Source organism: Mesoplodon densirostris, chromosome 15 (genome assembly GCF_025265405.1).
Source record: "Mesoplodon densirostris isolate mMesDen1 chromosome 15, mMesDen1 primary haplotype, whole genome shotgun sequence".
Lineage (NCBI taxonomy): Eukaryota > Metazoa > Chordata > Mammalia > Artiodactyla > Ziphiidae > Mesoplodon > Mesoplodon densirostris.
Genome location: NC_082675.1, coordinates 26002224 through 26021087, shown reverse-complemented (window position 1 = coordinate 26021087; position 18864 = coordinate 26002224). Strand labels below are relative to the sequence as shown.

Genomic DNA, 18864 nt, shown 5'->3' with positions numbered 1-18864 from the left:
AAACAGATTGAAATCATACAGTGTGTGTTTCTGAACACAGTGGAATAAAATGAGAAATCAACAGAAGGAAAACTAGAAAATGAAATATCTGGAAATTAAACAATCCATTTTTAAACAACCAGTGGATCAAAGAAGAAATCACAAGGGAAATTAGAAAGTACTTTGAACAAATGAAAACAAAAACACAATACACCCAAACTTATGGGATGCAGCAGAAGCAGAGCTATGAAGCAAATTTGTAACTGTAAAGGCATACAGATCTCAAATCAGTAACCGAACTTACACCTTAAGGAGGTAGAAAAAAGAAGAGCAAACTAAACCCACAACCAGCAGAAGAAAAGAAATAATAAAGATGCCAGTGGAGATAAGTGAAATAGAGAAGAGAAAAACAATAGAGACGATCAATGAAACAAAAACTGGATTTTTGAAAAGGCTGTCTCCTGTGCTGTAGTTTTCAGCAAGACCCTGGATCAAACTTCACTCACAACACTCAGGTTGTGGTTTTTTTCCTTCCTTTCAGCAGACAAGTTACCATTTTTTGTTGTTGCTGAGAACAATTAAGAACTACTCCGCAAATTTCAAGTATACCATGCAGTGCTGTTAACTATAGTCACCATGCTGTGCATTAGATCTCCATAACTTATTTATCTTGGGTATTCAAAACTTTATACCCTTTGACCAATATGTTGCCATTTCCCCTCTCCCCCTCCAGCCCCTGGTAACCACCATCTACTCTCTGCTTGTTAGAGTTCCACATTTTTTAGATTCCACACGCATAAGTGAGATCAGGCAGTATTTGTCTTTCTGTGTCTGTCTTATTTCACTTAGCATAATGACCTCCAGGTTCATCCATGTTGTTGCAAATGACAAGATTTCCTTCTTTTTAAAGGCTGAATGAAAGATTCCTCTGTATGTGTCTGTGTATATTCTCCAAATTTTCTTTATCCAGTCACCCCTTAACAGACGCTTAGGTTGTTTCCATATCTTGGCTACTGTGAATAATGCTGCAATGAACATGGGATTACAGATATCTCTTCCAGATCCTGTTTTCATTTTCTTTGGATATATGCCCAGAAGTGGGATTGCTGGATCTTTCAGTGGGATCGCTCCATCATTTTAAAGATGGGGAAACAGAGGCCCAGAGAAGGGAAGAAACAAACCCAGGGAACGAGATTGAGGCACTGGGCTGGCAGGAGCAGGAAGACCTGCGGTCAGAGTCCAGGGCGCGCACCGGGGCGAAGTGAGTTAGCCCACCACGCTGACCGTAAGCCCTGAGGCTTTGCCTCTTGCTGGCGCCAGGATCTCTGCAGCTCGTGGCCAAGAGCATAGCTGCTGGAGTCAGACTTTCTGGACCTGTAATCACTGTGGGCCTCAATTTTCTCATCCGTGAAACAGGAAGTTCTGACACACGCTACAACTAGGATGAGCCTTGAAGACGTTATGCTCAGTGAGATGAGCTTGGGCCTGGGGGCCCTCTGAGCCCTCCCGACCCGCCTCCCCCAGGGGGACCATCCGGAGCCCCCGCCCAGCGCGCAGACTCGCCGCCGGGCTTCCGCGATTGCACCCAAGTGCGCGGCCCAAGCGCCAATGGGGAGCTACCAGGGGGGCGGGCCGCGCTGCTGTTCGTCAGACCCAGCGCTGGGCTTGCTGTGTTCCGTATTCCTTGCTTTGCGAGGGTGGTCCGCCCCCGCCATGGGCCTGGAGCTCTACCTGGACCTGCTGTCCCAACCCTGCCGCGCCGTCTACATCTTCGCCAAGAAGAACGGCATCCCCTTCGAGCTGCGCTCCGTGGACCTGCGCAAAGGTGGGCCAGGCCCGGGTCTGGGGGACCGAGAAGTCAGTGAGGGACGGGGAGGCCGAACACCAATTAGGGGGACCCCTCTCCAGGCCACCCCCATCCTGGGGCCAGCGCCGAATAGGTGAGCCACCAGGGAGATACGAGATTCGGGGATCCCCAAACTCTGCTTGGTCCCATGGAATGGACCACGGGGCTCAGCTGAAGCGGAGTAAAATGTGGGGGAGGCATGAAGAAAGGAGGAGGGACGCTGCGAACAGAGGGGGTGCACCTGGGCATAGGGATGGGGCCTCAGGGAAAGAGATAGGGGCAGGAGGAGAGGGCTTTAGGGGGCCGCATGGGGAGTGTGGCAGAGTGAGTCCCTCCTTTGTGGCCCCAACTGCTGATGCTGATGCTCTGGCCTGGGCTGCACTGGGTCCCCCTCTGTCCCTTCCTCCTCCTCCTGCTTTGCCTTCACTTACCTTGTCCTCTGCCTCTCTTATTCCTACTGGAAAGGGGGGCAGCCGACGGGGAGTTCTGGGAGCAGGAGGGGGACTGCAGGGGCTTGGCGAGCCCTGCACTCTGAGCAAGAGGGTTTGTTTCTCTGACAGGTCCCCAAGGTCCCAAGGGCACAGTTGGCATGGCAGCTGGGGTAGCGGAAAGCAGAACTCCCTTTTTGCTGGTGGGGCAAGTAGGGCAACTCTGCCTGGCTGAGCCTTCCACCCAGCGCCCCCAGCTCGGTGGGCCTCGCCTGCCATTCTGCCTTTGGGCCAGCCTGTCCTTCTGCCTGAATCGCCATCTCTTCCCAGCCTCCTCTGGGGACTGCCCACTTGTCCTGCCCAGGGGTTACCTCTGCAGAGTGTGGGGTAGGGGAGAGGGCATGGGGACAAAGGGATGTCCAAACTGGGCTGTCAGATAGAGGGTGCAGTAGGAGGTGTGTTTCACCAGGAGAGGAGGGGAGGGTCCTTGGTGAAGGAACAGTCTGAAGGGAGGGAGAGGGAGGAGAGTGGGGCTGAGGCTGGAGGGGTAAGGCTGTAGTGGATAGTTTATGACTTTGAGCAGCTTCCCCCTGCTCCCGTGGTAATGGGGAACCACTGAAGGCTGTTGAGCATGGCAGCAGTGATGCTTAAGTGCCCTTCAGAAGCTTCTCTCTGGCTGCATCTGAAGGAGCAGAAAACACTCATATGAGCTTAAGCAGAGGTCAGGGTCCTGGGGGACAGTGGGCTGCACCTTTCTTGGGAGCTGTGGTGGGACAAGAATGCAGAGCCTAACGACAGGGCCAGCTCTGTCCCAGGTGCCCAGGGCAGGGTGAGCAAGGGGACACACAGGGGCCTGTGGAAGTTGGTTGCAAGTAAGTGGACACCAGGAAGAGGCCACTTGTCTGTGTTTGGTGACCCTATCTTAGAGTCCACAGGGAAAGGGGCACCATAGGAAATCACAGTCCACTCAGGGCACCAGCCTCCCGGCCCCTGCAGCTGGGGACACCCTGCATGGGCGCTTGTGATGCTGGCAACAGTGGAGAAAGGCAGTGGGTTGGGTGTCTTTGAGGGCCCAGGCAAGGAGAGGCCCCACCCTGGCTGGAGCTTCTTGAGCTCTGTTTTGGGGGCGTGCTGTTGGGGGAAGGTTATGCCCACCAGAACCTGGCAAGGGGTGTCAAGGTCTTTTGCACCAGCTGGCAGAACAGCCTCCCACTCCTCCCACAGCAACCTTTCCCACACCGGAGAGCAGCCCGGGGCTGGAGAAGAGCCATGAAATTGGGGCCTGGGCCTTGAGACGGGGGTGGCGTGGGGGGTTGGTGCAGCCAGGCAGGGCTTGGCGTTTCCCTCCCACCACCCACCACGATGGGCTCTCTGCAGGCCAGCACCTCAGTGATGTCTTTGCCCAGGTGAACCCCCGGCAGAAGGTGCCTGCCTTGAAGGGCGGGGACTTCATTTTGACCGAGAGGTAACTGGGGACCCGGGGCTGCTACCAGACCTCGCTAGAACCATCTCGTCCTAGCTCTCTATTTCATAGACAGGAAACTGAAGTCCTCTGAGGTGAAGGGCCCTTTGCCCAACATCCTACAGAGAGTCAGGGCTTGATCCCCAGCTCCTGCCTGTTCAGGGTTTCAGTTCACAGGGATGGTTGGAAAAGAACGCATCTGTTTTACATCTGTACCAATCCTGTGGTTGTTGGTGATGGGTCCCTGGGCAGGGGTGTGGGGCAGGGTGGCTTCATCCCCTCCAAGGGTTGCCTGCTGGCCAAACTTGTGTTTTGATGCCCCAGTGGTTCCATCTCTGGGCTGCCCCTTCCCTGGGTGGTCCATGCCCGTGGGAGGGCCACCAGACACGTGCATGTTTTGCATCACAACAGTCCCAAGAAGTAGAAATCTCTTCAGGGAGGATGAAATTTTATTCCAGTTCTGCCCCCTTCATCACCTAAGTCACGCCTCCCAAAACAAGGGGAACCTGGAACTTTTGAACTCATCTCTGGAATCTCGAGGTGGATGCACCCCCAAAGAATTCCTCCCACCTTCTGCCAGCGCCATCTTCCCTCCTGCTGCCCTTACTGGCCTGAGTCCTGTGCTGCCCACTGTTGACCGCCCACGCGTACCTGCCAGGGGCGGCGTGCAATCTCTGCATTTCTCTGTCTCTTCTCCCCTACTTTGGGAGGTGCATGGCTCCCAGGGACCTTCAGCCCTCCTCGGAGCTTCCTTGAACAATTAGTTGGGAGCAAAAAGAGCAAAAAGACAAGTGAGCTGTTCAGCTGGATGTGGGTGCAGGGTTCCCAGTAAGGAACCTAGGCCAGTGGCAGATACAGAGGTTTTCTGCCCCTTTGGCTGGGGTGCCCAGCCCCTGGGGTATCCCGAGTTCCTGAAGGCCTTCCTATGGCCCCAAATTCCCACATTCAGTGCTCTTCTGGGTCCACCCCCGCCCCAACACCAAGGCAGCCCTCCTAACCCAGGGCAGGAGGGGAGCTGCGGGAGCGTTGTCTGTCCTGCTGGTTCATGATCCCGCAGCACCGCCCCCCCCCCGCCGCCCCCGCCGCCCTGTGTTTCCAGCAGGTGCTTTAGGGACAACAGGAAAGCCTTCTTGAACCACCAGGCCATCTGGGAGGGGCTGAATGTCGGATGACAAGAGTAGATGCAGACTGGAAAGAACTGAGATTCTTTAAGGCTCAGCTTTGATGTCATCTCCTCCAGGAAGCTCTCTCTAATTTTCCCATCAGAAGCTGTCTCAGAACACTTGGCAGGACTTGCCGTGGGATTTCGCCTGGTGATAGGATGAGCTTGGGTATTAGCCATAGACAGACTTTCAGTTCTGCCACCAAAGGCTGTGTGCCCTGGGCAACTCCCATCCCTGTTCTGAGCCTGGCTTCCTTGTCTGGAAACCGAGCAAATACCTTGGCACATGGTCAGGAAGGTTAAGGAAGGGACTCTGTATAAAGCCCCTAGATCCATATTTTCCCCCACCCATCATGTCCTCCCCTCCCCCACAGTATGGCAGTTCTGCTCTACCTGGCCCGCAAGTATAAGGTCCCTGACCACTGGTACCCCCAGGACCACACAGGCCTGTGCCCGTGTGGATGAGTGCCTGGCCTGGCAGCACACAACCCTGTGGAGAAACTGCCTCTGGGTCCTGTGGCATAAGGTGAGGTGCCCCTCTCCAGGCGGGGGCAGTGAGGACATCGCACCAAAAGGGCTCCGGCAACATCGCATTCTTTCTTTCAGTTTGAATAGCTTCTATTGACCTGACTTTGACTTCCTAATCCTTCCTTCTGTTTGCTGGTAAGCCCATCTAATGCATTCTTTATTCGAGATATGTAATTTTCAGTTCTAGAAATTCCATTTGGTTTAGAGTTTCCATGTCTCTGCTGAAATTCACCATCCACTCACCCACTTGGTCCATCTTTTCTTCTAAATTCTTTAACATATTTATAATAGTTACTTAAAAGTCTTTGTCAGCTAATTTCAACCCCTGGGTTCTCTGTGAGTCTGTCTCTATTGGTTGTTTTTTTATCCTTCTTGATTATGGGCCACATTTTCCTCTTTCTCTGTATGTCTTATAATTTATTATTGTGTGCTGCACAGTATGTATAAAAGGAGAGTAGAGACTGAATACATAATAAATACCTGAGAAAGGGCTTGCACTTTCCTCTATCAGGCAGTCTTGGTGGGGGGTTCCTCCCTTCCAGCTAGTCAGGAGTGGGGCTGGGATGTGGCATTAGTTAGTTTCAGCTCATCTCTGGTTTCAGGTATCTGGAGGGTGGAATCAGGTTGCTTGCTTTCCTCCAGCAGGGATTTGGAATCTAAGCACCAAGTACCACCGTGAGATGGCTCTACTTTTCAGCCCTGCCCTAAGTTCTCCACGTGGCTGCTTCATCAGAAAACTCCTATGCTGATGGCAGGCTTGCACCCCTGCTTGCCTGGACCCCAGGGATGAATGTGGCTTACCTAGGGAGGGCTCGTGCCCTCTGGAATTTAGTTCATTTAGTCCAGTGCTGCACCAAAGTACAAAGTGAGATATATGCAGTCTTAAATCTTCTAGTAGCCACAATTAAAAAGTAAAAAGAAACAGTTGAAATGACTATACTTTACTTAACCCAGTGTACTCAAAATAGTATCATTTTGGCTAATAAACACATGAAAATATGTTCAGTATCACTAATCATTAGGAAAGTGCAAATTAAAACTATAATGAGATACCACTTCACCCCCACTGGAATGGGGGTGTATATATACATGTATATATGTGTGTATATATATATATATATATATATATATATATATATGTGAACAAAATAACAAGTGTTGGTGAGAATAAGAAGAAATTAGAACTCTTGTGCGCTGTTGATGGGAATGGTAAGTGGTGCAGCTGCTGTGGAAAACAGTATGATGGTTCCCCCCAAAAATTAAAAATACAATTACCACATGACCCAGCACTTCCACTTCTGGGTATATACCCAAAATAATTGAAAGCAGGGTCTCGAAGAGATGTTCATAGCAGCAATATTCACAATAGCCATTATTCACAATAGCTGTGGAAGCAACCCCAGTGTTCATCAACAATGACACTTAAGTGCCCCTCAGTGGTTCTGCCTATGTTTTCCTCTAGGAGTTTTACTGTTTCCGGTCTTATGTCTAGGTCTTTAATCCATTTTGAGTTTATCTTTGTGTATGGTGCTAGAGAATGTTCTAATTTCATTCTTTTACATGTAGCTGTCCAGTTTTCCCTGCACCACTTATTGAAGAGACTGTCTTTTCTCTGTTGTATATTCTTGCCTCCTTTGTTGTAATTGACCATAAGTGCGTGGGTTTATTTCTGGGCTCTCTATCCTGTTCCATTGATCTGTGTCTGTTTTCTGGTGTGTATTTTACATGCACAGCACATTTCACCTAAGACCAGCCATATTTTAAGAGCTCAGTAACATCTCCTTGCCAGTGGTTTCCATATTGGACAGAACAGGTTTAGGCTTTTTTGTTCTTTTATTTTCCCTTTTTTAAAGTTCTATATTCTTTGAAGACTTTAAAGGAAAATAAGTTTATTTTCTTTTCAGTGTTACGATGGGAGCAGTGGTTTTTTTGTGACTGTCATATCTTCATCAGAAGTGCACTCCTCATTTTTGAAAGTGTATGGCTAATTCTGGGTCATGAGTTTTATTGTGTCTTCTATTTTTTTTTATATGAAAAAGGAAACATTAGAGACAAAAGTCAAAAGACCTCTTTGTTGCCCTTGTTCCTTCCTGAGGTGCCCCCTGCTCCCCAGGATCTGGTTCAAGTCCTTTCAGTTCACGATTTTCTACATTATTACATTTATGTGTAGCCATAAAAATAAAGTTTTGCTTTGAGTGCTTACAATTTTATATAAATGCTCTCATATCATTCTGGAACTTGCATTTTTCCATAGTGCTATGGGTGGGTCTAATTTATTTTTTTCTAACTACTCTATAGCATTTCCTGATAAGAATAAATCAGAATTTATTTATTATCCTCTTATGGTCTTTTATATTTAAAGAGGAATAAAAACACTTTTTAAAACCCTAAGAACTTTGGAACCACCCCATGGGAACAGAAGGGAAATGTAGACAGTCTGCTGCTGGGGTGAGGCAGAGAATACACGGGGGGCGGACTTATGTGGGGTTTGGCAAACTAAGAGCCGTTGCTCCCCCCACCCTCCCGCTTCCCCCACCAAGGAGCAGCTTCTCCCCAGCAGCAGCCTTAGATGCTGCGCTGGTGGCCAGGTAGGAATGCCGGCCCTGTGTGGCCAGCACCTTTATGTTAAAAAGAAGCTGGAAAGTTCAGGATTTTTATATGAAATGTCTCCACTTTTAAATGTCAGCAAGTGATCCATAGTTTTAAAAAGTGTGCAGCCAGGGGCTTCCCTGGTGGCGCAGTGGTTGAGAATCTGCCTGCTAATGCAGGGGACACGGGTTCGAACCCTGGTCTGGGAGGATCCCACATGCCGCGGAGCAACAAGGCCTGTGAGCCACAACCACTGAGCCTGCGTGTCTGGAGCCTGTGCTCCACAACAAGAGAGGCCACGATAGTGAGAGGCCCATGCACTGCGATGAAGAATGGCCCCGCTCGCTGCAAGTAGAGAAAGCCCTCACACAGAAACGAAGACCCAACACAGCAAAAATAATAAATAAATTAATTAATAAACTCCTACCCCCAACATCTTCTAAAAAAAAAAAAAAGTCTGCAGCCAAAGGAATGTCATTAGCCCAGCACTGGCCTCCAGGCCACCGGTGGGTGATCACTGACCCTGTCTACCTTGTTGTTTGGGGGAGGAAACAGAAGCCACCAGGGCTTGTGCACAATCCTAGTCCTGTTTACCTTTCCAGAGTCCCAGGGTCCCCAAGCAACTTTACCCAACAAAACACCAGACTGAGCAGGAAGCTCCCTCCCCTGCTCCCCATCCACTGTGTCTCCCTGACAGCTCTGGCAAGCCTGAGGCTGTTGATGGCTTCACCCCAAATGCCCTCCTCCCAGAATCCTGAATGCTACCCTTTCCTGGCTCTTCTCCCTAGTCCCTGGCAGCTCTCTGGGTCAGAAGACGTCAGTTCCACACTTGGCTTAGTCTTTTCTTGGCTGTGTGGTCTCAGGCAACTGTCTGTCTCTCTCTGGGCCTCACTTTTCCATTTACAAGATGAGCCCTGTACTATTATTCCCATATCACAGATGTGGAAATCGAGGCTCAGAGGGTTTGAGTGTTTTGCTCTAGTTCACATAGTTGATAAGCAACAAAGTTGAGACCTTAAAAGCCCATCCTTCTATTTATACTGTATGAAGTACTGATTTTATAATCTGGGGGAAAGAGGTTAAAAAATAATCATTCCTAAGCCAGGCCCTTCCCCCAAAGTATGAAACTCATTGTTCAGGTCCCCTCTGAGTCATTCTCAAAGGGGTTTGAGTCCTTGTGTCAGATGCCCCAGGCTCAGACTGTGGGAACAGGAATAGTTCCGGGAAAAGGAGTCCTTTAGGAATTTCCCTGTAGGAAAAAAAATGCATGGAACCAGGAGGCAGCTCTAAGGGCAGGGAAACTTGCCTTCCTGCCCCTGAGGCTGGGCTGGGCCCTAACCCCCCACTTTGCCTGCCCACCCACCAGGTGATGCTCCCTGTTTACCTGGGTGAGCCGGTCTCTCCTGAGATGCTGACAGCCACACTGGCAGAGTTGGACGTGACCCTGCAGGTGCTTGAGGACAAGTTCCTCCAGAACAAGGCCTTTCTCACTGGGCCCCACATCTCTCTGGCTGACCTGATAGCCATCACGGAGCTTGTGTATGTGAGTGCTGTGGGCGGTTGTTGGGGGGACTAGGCAGGGGAGGTCTTGGGTGGCTGCTGAAGTCCTGCTTACACTGCCCCACCTGGGCATGGGACTGTGCTTATGTGTAGAAACCTTCTGGAGTTCTGTGGCCTCCAAACCAAGTAGATGCTGCCATACTTGGCCTCACCCATCCATGCCCATCCTGTCCCCTGTCTCCCTACAGCCTGTGGGTGCCGGCTGCCGAGTCTTTGAAGGCCGACCCAAGCTGGCTGCGTGGCACCAGCGCGTGGAGACGGCAGTGGGGGAGGTCCTCTTCCAGGAGGCCCATGAGGTCATCCTGAAGGCCAAGGACTCCCAGCCTGCAGACCCCACCATTAAGCGGAAGTTGATGCCTAGGGCGCTGTCCATGATCCAGTGAGCTGGGAAGCCTCTGCTCTGCCCTTGGCAGTTCACAAAGCACCTTCCTTTCCATGTCCCATGGGAGGCAGACCCAGAGAGCAGGCGTGACTTTCCTGAGTCCCATTGCCCCTCTGCTCCCTGGGCCAGGTCCCCACTCATCTTCCACAGCTGCCTAAAAGCCACGATGAGAATGGCATACCCAGACCTTGTCTCCTTTAATCACTGCATCTTCTTTTCAGTTTGGGAAATAAACCTGGGCTCAGCCTGAGCCTCTGCTTCTAACTCTGACGTGTGGTTTATTTGAACTTCCTTCTGTCCTGACCTTGGTCTTGGCCTCTATTCAAAAGACAACCCCCTTTCCTAGGCCCCATGGGTCAGCTTCCCCCTGATGGTTGTCAAGAGTGAAATTAACAAATGCCCCCTTGCCTTCTAGTTCTTAGAGAAAGACAGCAGGAGTATCGGGCATCCACTGGTGTTGGCTGTAGGCATGCCAGCTATCGCTTTGCTGGGCCAGTCACCCAGGACGTGGCCCTTTGGCACCAAGTATTGTAAATCACAAGTCCTGCATCTGTCCTGAGGAATTGGTCGGGAGGGGAAATCCAAACAGCAGCTCTCCTGGTCAGGACTCAGTCATGAGGGGCCTTAAATGCCACACTTAGGAGCTGCAAACCATGAAGAGGAACGGAATGCTCAGCTTGCATTTTAGAATAATATTCTGGCTGCTGTTGGGGGTTGGACTGGACGGTGGCCAGGGAGGAAGCAGGGAGATTTGGATATTGCAGTAATCTGGCCAAGGGTGACTTGTGGAGGAGGGCAGTCCACTGGAGGGGGCGGAGAACATGGCCCCGCCCTGGGGGATAAGTCTTCTATAAACTGGGAGCCTGGGGCCCAGGAAGGCCAAGCTATTCTCAAGTTTTGCAGTAACCGATCCTTTTGCCAAGGGGCTTTCTCTGAGTCTTGGGTTTGGGGACAGGGTTTTTTATCCAGGAGGCTTGCTTAGAGAATGAGGGCATCACAGCCACAGACTTCAGGAGCTCCAGGCTTGTAGTTGGAGGGGTTTGGCCCTGCGAAGGAAGTGGGGAGGTTCCAGGCCCCCCTGCAAACCTCTAGATGGGCCCCACAGGGCTTCTGCTTTGCTGGAGGGATTAGCCGGGAGTGTAAGGAAGGTTGGGGAGGGGCGGCTTCCTGAAGTGTGGACCTAATCTTTGCTGGGTGCAGAGGCCCACACGCCCTCCCCAACCTCCACCCTCTGCATTGGGCCCAGGGGAGGCCGTGGCACTTCCTTTCTCCTCCTCTATTTGTGTTCCTGGGGACACTTAAGTCCCTCCTCTTTCAGCCCCCTCCGGGAGTGGGGGAAGGTGGCTTGGGCCAACACTTCCGACTCTAAATTCACTGAGTGTCTGCGCTGGAAGTGCCCTCGACGTCGTACCCCAGTATCATCCCCTCGCCCCATTTGACTCAGGTAGACATTGAGGTCCGGGTTAGGGGACTGACCTGGCGGCGAGAAACTGTCAGAGTCCGTCTCCCTGTACCCTCCCCACCGGGAAAGGGACCCCAGCCCAGAACCCCGGAGAGGGAAGGCGGGAGAGCGAGGCCGCAGCTGATTGGTCCAAAGTTCTCCGGCACCATCCAATGGGCGGGGAGGGCGTGGCCGGGCTCGATTAATTAGGCTGCGCGGGGCCGCCGGCTGTGTGGCAGGTGGTCCCTGCCCGCAGCTTTTGCCCCAGTCCTGCACTAATCCTAACCCCCGCCCCCGCCATGGGCCTGCAGCTCTACCTGGACTTGCTGTCCCAGCCTTGCCGCGCCGTCTACATCTTCGCCAAGAAGAACGGCATCCCCTTCGAGCTGCGCACCGTGGACCTGCTCAAAGGTGGGCCCGGCAGGCAGGCCCGGGGTCTGGGCCCCTGTGTGCACACGGACTCCCGGGGCCCCACGGTCAGGCGGCCTGCGCAGACAGACGGCAAGAGACAGACTCCAGTCGGAAACCGTGGCTTCGCCTATAAGTTGTGTATTTTCAGAGTCTTGACCTTTGCCTAGTAAATACTAACCGTTCTTCAAAATACAGGTTAGGAAGGAGCAGAGCAGGTAGAGAGCAGTGGGGGTGTGGGGGTGTGGGGCCGCGGGAAGTGGAGTGACAGCTCCAACACCTCCACACCTGGGCTTGGAGAAAACAGTGAACTGCCTCCTCATTCCCAGTGGAAGCAGCCCCCATCTCTGGAGTTTCTGGGTCTGCTGGCAGGAGGAAGTTGGACACCTGTATCTGGTCTCTTTACTCCTACCTATGCCTGCCTAGGTCCCCTCCACTTATACAGAATGCGGGGAGGGGGCAGGGCTGTAACTGGACAGTAGGATAAGCTCTGGATTCAGAGCCCCTTCGGCAGGCCCGGAGGGAGACCCCTGCTTGGCTGAGCCTGCCCACCTTCTGCCTCTGGTGCCCCAGCGTGAGCCACCAGCTACTTTGATGCCAGCTTGCTCTGACTTTTCAATGCTCCTTGGGGTGGGGGCTGGGCACAGAGGCAATTTCTAGAGGGAGGATGGGTAGGGGTGATTTCCGTCCATGCAGTAGAAGGGCATAGAGGCCCACAGGCGGTCCTACGGCCAGGCTGGATCCCGGCTCCACTGAAGCCCTCCGACTCCACATACATTACTTGGTGTACCCTCTGCACTGGCCCGGGCCAGGGAGGTATGCAGATGTGATTCAGACCTGGGAACCCCTGTGGGGGAGGAGCCTTGAAGGTTTGGCACAAGAAAGAAAGAGGAGCTGACCTGCAGGAGGTTGAGTGGCTGAGTCGGGCAAGTATTGCTGGTGAGAGCGAGGTTTGCTGAGGGCCGGGAGCAGGTGTGGCTGGAGCTCTGGGGTGTAGACAGGTCACCCAGTTGGCTTAGAGAGGTGGATTGCAGTGGACAAGCCTAGAGCCCAGGGAGGAGGCTAGAGTGTCTGATGCATGGATGGAGTTGGCCAGGGCTGGGATGGATTACAGTTGCAGTGAATCACCCTCCTCCCAAGTCCAAGCTGAGATGCTACTTGACCAGGTTCCAAGGTGGGGTGGTGGACACAGGAAGGGGGGACCTCTGGCAGGCTCAGCAAGTGTGATCCGCTGACCAGCAGAGTGGCCTCGTCTTCTCTGTTGCCCCACCTGGATGGAGGCCTCAGAAAGTTGGTGCCTGGACATTGGGGTAGGGGTGGGCAGATACCTCAGAGGGCTCAGAGTTCTCCCCACCTGCCTCACTGGTCTCTCCCACAGGCCAGCAATACAGCGATGACTTTGCCCAGGTGAACCCCCTGAGGAAGGTGCCAGCCTTGAAGGATGGGGACTTCACCTTGGCTGAGAGGTAACGGGTCCCTTGGCTGCACCAGTCAGCCATCTGTGTGTCCACCGTTGATGGCTTGGATCGTGGCTTGTGTGCCTTGAGCCCCTTACCAGCCCGAAGGTGGAGAGTGGGTTGAAGTCAGCAGAGCTGCCCAGGGCTGGGAGGGGCGCCTGGTCTTCCTCCTGTTGCTGTCCCTGCCCTTGAGATGTTGGGGAATGGTATTGGAGTCGCTTTCATCCTTCGGGACACATGTTGGGCACTGCTTCCTCATGGGAGATTTCTCTGAGCATACGCCCACTTTCTGAAATCTCATGACATTTTGTTTTTCACTTGGTGCCCTTAGTTCTGATGATAGGATGGCCCAACATAGAGCTGTATGATCCTGGCTGTCACTTAACCTCTCTGAGCCTCACACTCCTACTCTGTACCAGAAACAGTGAAATGTTCCACCCCCAGGAGCTGGGGAAAGATGTGTGAGGAGCAGGGACCGGCCTCACCCAGGGCCTGGCCCCTGTGGAATGGTTAAAGAGTGACTGGGGCATGTCCCCTGCAACCACCGTGTCCCCCAGTGTGGCCATCCTGCTGTATTTGACCCGCAAGTATGAGGCCCCTGACCACTGGTACCCCCAGGACCTGCAGTCCCGAGCCCGTGTGGATGAGTACCTGGCGTGGCAGCACACGACCCTGCGAACAAGCTGCACCCGGACCATGTGGCAGAAGGTGAGCTTCAGAGCAGGGAGCCCTTCCTCGGTGACCAGGGGATGGTGCTTTCTGTCTAAAGCATTCCATTCAGACCTGAGACCTGAGAACACTAAATTCTAGAATGCCAGAGATGCTCCAGGGCAACCAACTTGTTTCCCAGAGGGGAAACCAAGGTACAGAGCCTGGGAATGACTCCCCCAATATGTCTTGATTCCTGAGCTGCTGGAAATTAATCTTGTGCCCTTTTGCACATTCCAAGCTGCCTGGGAATATTGTCTTTTGGGAGAGAAAAGAATCAAACCTTCACTTTGCTACACATGTACTTTCCAGATGGAGAGGTGTTAAGCGAAAAACCTCAAAGTAGGAAGAAATAAGATATTTCACTAAATGTTGATCTGATTTCTGGGTATGCAAGGATTTATAAGCCTAGTAACAGTGGGAGACTTAAAGAAAAGGCTAATCGATTTTACACAAAATCTGTGTAAGAAAAAAAAAGAATGAAAACAAGCAAAAAAAAAAAAAAAAACCTGGGAAAGATCATGGCAAAGAAATGTTAGAAAGAACATTAAAAACAATTTATTTTTTATTTTTTATTTTTGGCTGCATTGGGTCTTCGTTGCTGCGCGCGGGCTTTCTCTAGTTGTGGTGAGCGGGGGCTACTCTTCGTTGCGGTGCGCGGGCTTCTCATTGCAGTGGCTTCTCTTGTTGCAGAGCACCGGTTCTAGGCGCACGGGATTCAGTAGTTGTGGCATGTGGGCTTCAGTAGTTGCAGAGTGTGAGCTCAGTAGTTGTGGCGCACGGGCTTAGCTGCCCTGCGGCATGTGGGATCTTCCCAGACCAGGGCTTGAACCCGTGTCCCCTGCACTGGTGGGTGGATTCTTAACCACTATGCCACCGGAGAAGTCCAGAACCCACATGCCGCAACTACTGAAGCCCGCGCGCCTAGAGCCCGTGCTCTGCAACAAGTGAAGCCACCAAAATGAGAAGCCCGCACACCACAAGGAAGAGTAGCCCCCACTCGCCGCAACTAGAGAAAGCCCGGGCGCAGCAACGAAGACCAACGCAGCAATCAATCAATCAATCAATCAATCAATCAATAAGCTTAAAAAAATAATAAGACGCTCTTAGAAGCCCATCAAAACACAGGAGAAAAATGCGCAGAAGAAACCAGCAGAGATGTAACTGAAGGACAGGGAGAAAGGGTCAATAAATGGATGAAAACATGTAACTTCAGTAAAAATCAAGCAAATGCACATGAAAAGAGCATGCAGATACCATTTTTACTTACCAAACGTGCAGAGGTTTTTGAAATGTGAACTCTGAGTTATTATTGGTAAAGCACTTACATAGTGTCTGGCACAGAGCAGGCTCCCTGTGTGTGTGAGGGAGTGTGAGTTGGCCCCTGCTGCATGTATGGAACCACTGTTCTGGGGGCCCATTTGTTGTTGTTGTTGTTGTTTTTGGCCATGCAGCTTGTGGGATCTTAGTTCCCTGACCAGAGATGAAACCCAGGCCCTCGGCAGTGAGCGCGGAAGTCTAACCACTGGTCTGCCAGGGAATTCCCTCTGGGGGTCCATTTAGCACAAAGAAGCTTTCCATAGCTTTACAAGCTGTGGTGGGGGAGGAAGCCCGGTGCATTTGAGGGCAGAATGGAGAGAAGTCCAGGAAAGTGAGTGTAGATGTTTGCTACTCAGAGTGTGGGCCATGGGCCAGGAGCATGAGTGTCACCTGGGAGCTTGGAAATGCAGAGTCTCAGGCCCCACCCAGGTGTACTGATAAGGACCGTACACTTGAATCACATCCCAGAGGGATCTGCACGCACATTCCCATTTGAGAAGCCTGGGGTGGAGTGGGAGGTGGGGTGGGAGAGGATGGCTTCTGCCCTGTGTTGAGGCCTTTGCAGTGAGGGCACCAGGGAGCCATGGAAGGCTTTATGCAGGGAGAAGATATGGGCAGACTGGGATTGCTGAAGTATCCCCCGGCTGCCCGATGTGATGACCCAGGAAGAGGTGGAGGCTATCTGTGCCTGAGTAAGGGATATGGCCTGGGCTGGTAGTGGCTGTGGGTCGGAAATGGTAGATGGGAGTGAGGAGAAATGCGGAGGATGGCTGATAGGTGGAATGAGAGCAGGAACCATGCTGGGCCTTGGGCAGACCCTGAGCCCTCCCTCTGCCTGCCCGCCTACCAGATGTTGTTCCCTGTGTTCCTGGGCCAACGGGTGCCCCCTGAGACACTGGCATCTACTCTGGCCGAGCTGGACAGGTGCCTGCAGCTGCTTGAGGACAAGTTCCTGAAGGACCAGGACTTCCTGTCTGGGCCTCACATCTCAGTGGCAGACTTGGTGGCCATCACAGAGCTGATGCATGTGAGTGTCGTGGGGTGGTGGGCCAGCTGGGCATTGGGGCACCCTGGGAGAGAGCCAGTGTACCAGCTCACATTGCCCTTTCTGGCTGGGGGGCCCTGGGCGGGTCACTTCCCCCTCTGAGCCTCAGCATCCTCATCTGTAAAAAGGGGCTTAAAAACCCCACCCTGCAGGGATATTGAGCAGCTTCTCGGTATTTCCTGGAGGAGAACCCCCAGCCTATCACCCGTGTGGCAGAGGAGGGAAAATCCACCCAAGGGATCCCTAAGTTGGGACATGCTGCCTTGTGCTTCCCTGGGTCCCACCCCTCCACCTGGCTCCCTCTCCCATAGCCTGTCAGTGCTGGCTGTGACATCTTCAAAAGCCGGCCTAAGCTGGCTGCGTGGCGCAAGCGCGTGGAAGCCGCGGTGGGGGAGGACCTCTTCCAGGAGGCCCACGCGGACATCATGAAGGCTAAGGACCTGCCTCCAGCCGACACTGCCATGAAGGAGAGGCTGAAGCCCTTGGTGCAGCTTTTGTTGCAGTGAGTACCGGGTGGGCCTGCAGAGCCACCGTCGACGGAGCTCTGTCCTCAGAATAAAGAAATGGCACTGCCTCCCCTCGGCTGTGAGTGAGACACCTGCGCAGAGTCCGGTCCACAGTGCCTTCCACACGCCAGTCCTGTGTTCCTTCTTCTGTCTGCCTGCCAACTTCACCCTTACCCCTTGCACGCTGACTTCCGTGTGACCTCTGGAAATAGCTTTAGTAAACACAGATGTGACCCTGACCCCCGGCCCTCTCCTGTTTGAAACTTACCCTGGTGCCTCACTGCCCTGAGGCTAGAGGACAAAGGACGAGTCACTGAACTTTACATTTGAGGCCTTCCCCCGTCCCTGCAGGGCACCCCGTCTGGTTTCCCCCAGTAGCCCACCATTTTCCTGGTTCCACCCCCCCACCCCAACACCAACTCCCAGCTTCCTCCTTGGCCTCCTGGCCTTGGCTCAGCCTATTTCTGCTGCCTACCGGGCTCCCCCTCACCTTTCCTGCCTGGTGCTCTTCCTGGTCTTTTGGCATTTGTTACCACGTCCTTCTCCAGGGAGAATTCCTCCAACTTCTCACCCTAGGCCAAGTCAGGTGACCCCTCTGGGCTCCTCAGCCCCAAAGCTTCCCTCCCTCAGTCCTGGCAGGGAGCTGGTTCCATGCCACCTGGACTGGCACATGTCACAGTTGACTTGGTAAAGAGAGTCACAATCAGGAATCACCTCAGTCTCCTAGGTCTCTCTCTTCCCTCTGGGGTGACGCTGTCTCCCACAGGTGGGGTGCAGGGCTGGTTCATGAACCTCCTTGCAGGGAGGGAAGTCTCAGGTTAGTTCCTGGCCTCCTGGTGCTGCTGAGGGGTTTTGCTCTCCCATGCCTACTCGTAACCCCGGCCACTGTCTTCTCCACGCTACACCCTGGGTCCCAGACTTGTCACCTGTCCCTCAGGATGGTCACAATCTACCTGTCTTGTGTCTTAGACCCTCTGATATCTGAATCATCTAATAAACGAAGGAGACAGGGTCATCGACAGACAGAGCCTCAGCCTGCCTGCCTCCCATAGAGGCTCCTTTAATATGTGCACTTAAATAGAATTTTAGATGTGTAATTGAAATTGTTCATATACACCCATACAATTTCAATTATCTTTGTCATTTACAATTCAGACAACTTTACAGCACAGATGAGAGTACCATGTTTGGCTACCTCAACAGACTTACACAGTTTTTTCATTTTAATTAATTAATTAGTTTGGCTGAATTGGGCCTTTCTTGCTGTGTGCAGGCTTTCTCTAGTTGTGGTGAGTGGGGGCTACTCTTCATTGTGGTGCGCGGGTTTCTCATTGCGGTGGCTTCTCTTGTTGCGGAGCATGGGCTGTAGGCACACGGGCTTCAGTAGTTGTGGCTTATGGGCTCTAGAGCACAGGCTCAGTAGTTGGGGGCACGGGCTTAGTTGCTCCGTGGCATGTGGGATCTTCCCGGACTAGGGCTTGAACCTGTGTCCCCTGCATTGCCAGGCAGATTCTAAACCACTGCACCACCAGGGAAGTCCGACTTCCACATTTTAAATAACAACTTTTGTTTCACCTATAAAAACATAGGGTCCTGTAAACATTGCTGGTAATTCTACTGGGACTTGGCAGCTCTCACCCCCCGGTGGGCTGTCCTTCACCGTGAGGCAAGGTTGGCACAGGCACAAGAGGCCACAAAGGTAGATGTCTTTGGGGGCCAGGTAGGGATTCAGGGAGCCCGAGGGTCTCTGCCCAGCCCCACTCGAGCCCACATGTATCACCAGGTGTCCTGATCAAGAGAAGTGCAGATTCACACATGGAACGTGAAGTTGCCTGACTTGGAGGCAACCCATTTAAAAATAATTTTAAGCCTCCGTGACGATGTAACGTTTTTAGGGTGGAGCCTGGGGAAGGCTCCTACAGGTGTGTGTGTTTGGCGGGGGTGTTCAAACCTCCATCTAAATATTGGCTAAGAAGCGGACGACCGCAGCAGCGCTGGAAAGCTGCAGGAGACCGGAAACCTCGGCCAGTGTGGCTGGAGCGG

At 52.7% G+C, this 18864-nt stretch overlaps 1 protein-coding gene across 1 annotated transcript; it reads left to right on the top strand.

The window, feature by feature from the left end:
• Nucleotides 1-1722: 1722 nt before the first annotated feature.
• On the top strand, nucleotides 1723-17049 carry LOC132502375 (glutathione S-transferase theta-3-like). The gene is made up of 7 exons (XM_060118236.1): nucleotides 1723-1804; nucleotides 9361-9537; nucleotides 11689-11788; nucleotides 13164-13251; nucleotides 13800-13950; nucleotides 16121-16297; nucleotides 16627-17049. Exons 2-7 carry the CDS (start codon nucleotides 9364-9366, stop codon nucleotides 16819-16821), a joined length of 885 nt encoding a protein of 294 aa, XP_059974219.1. The 5' UTR covers nucleotides 1723-1804; nucleotides 9361-9363; the 3' UTR covers nucleotides 16822-17049.
• The last annotated feature ends 1815 nt before the right edge of the window (nucleotides 17050-18864 follow it).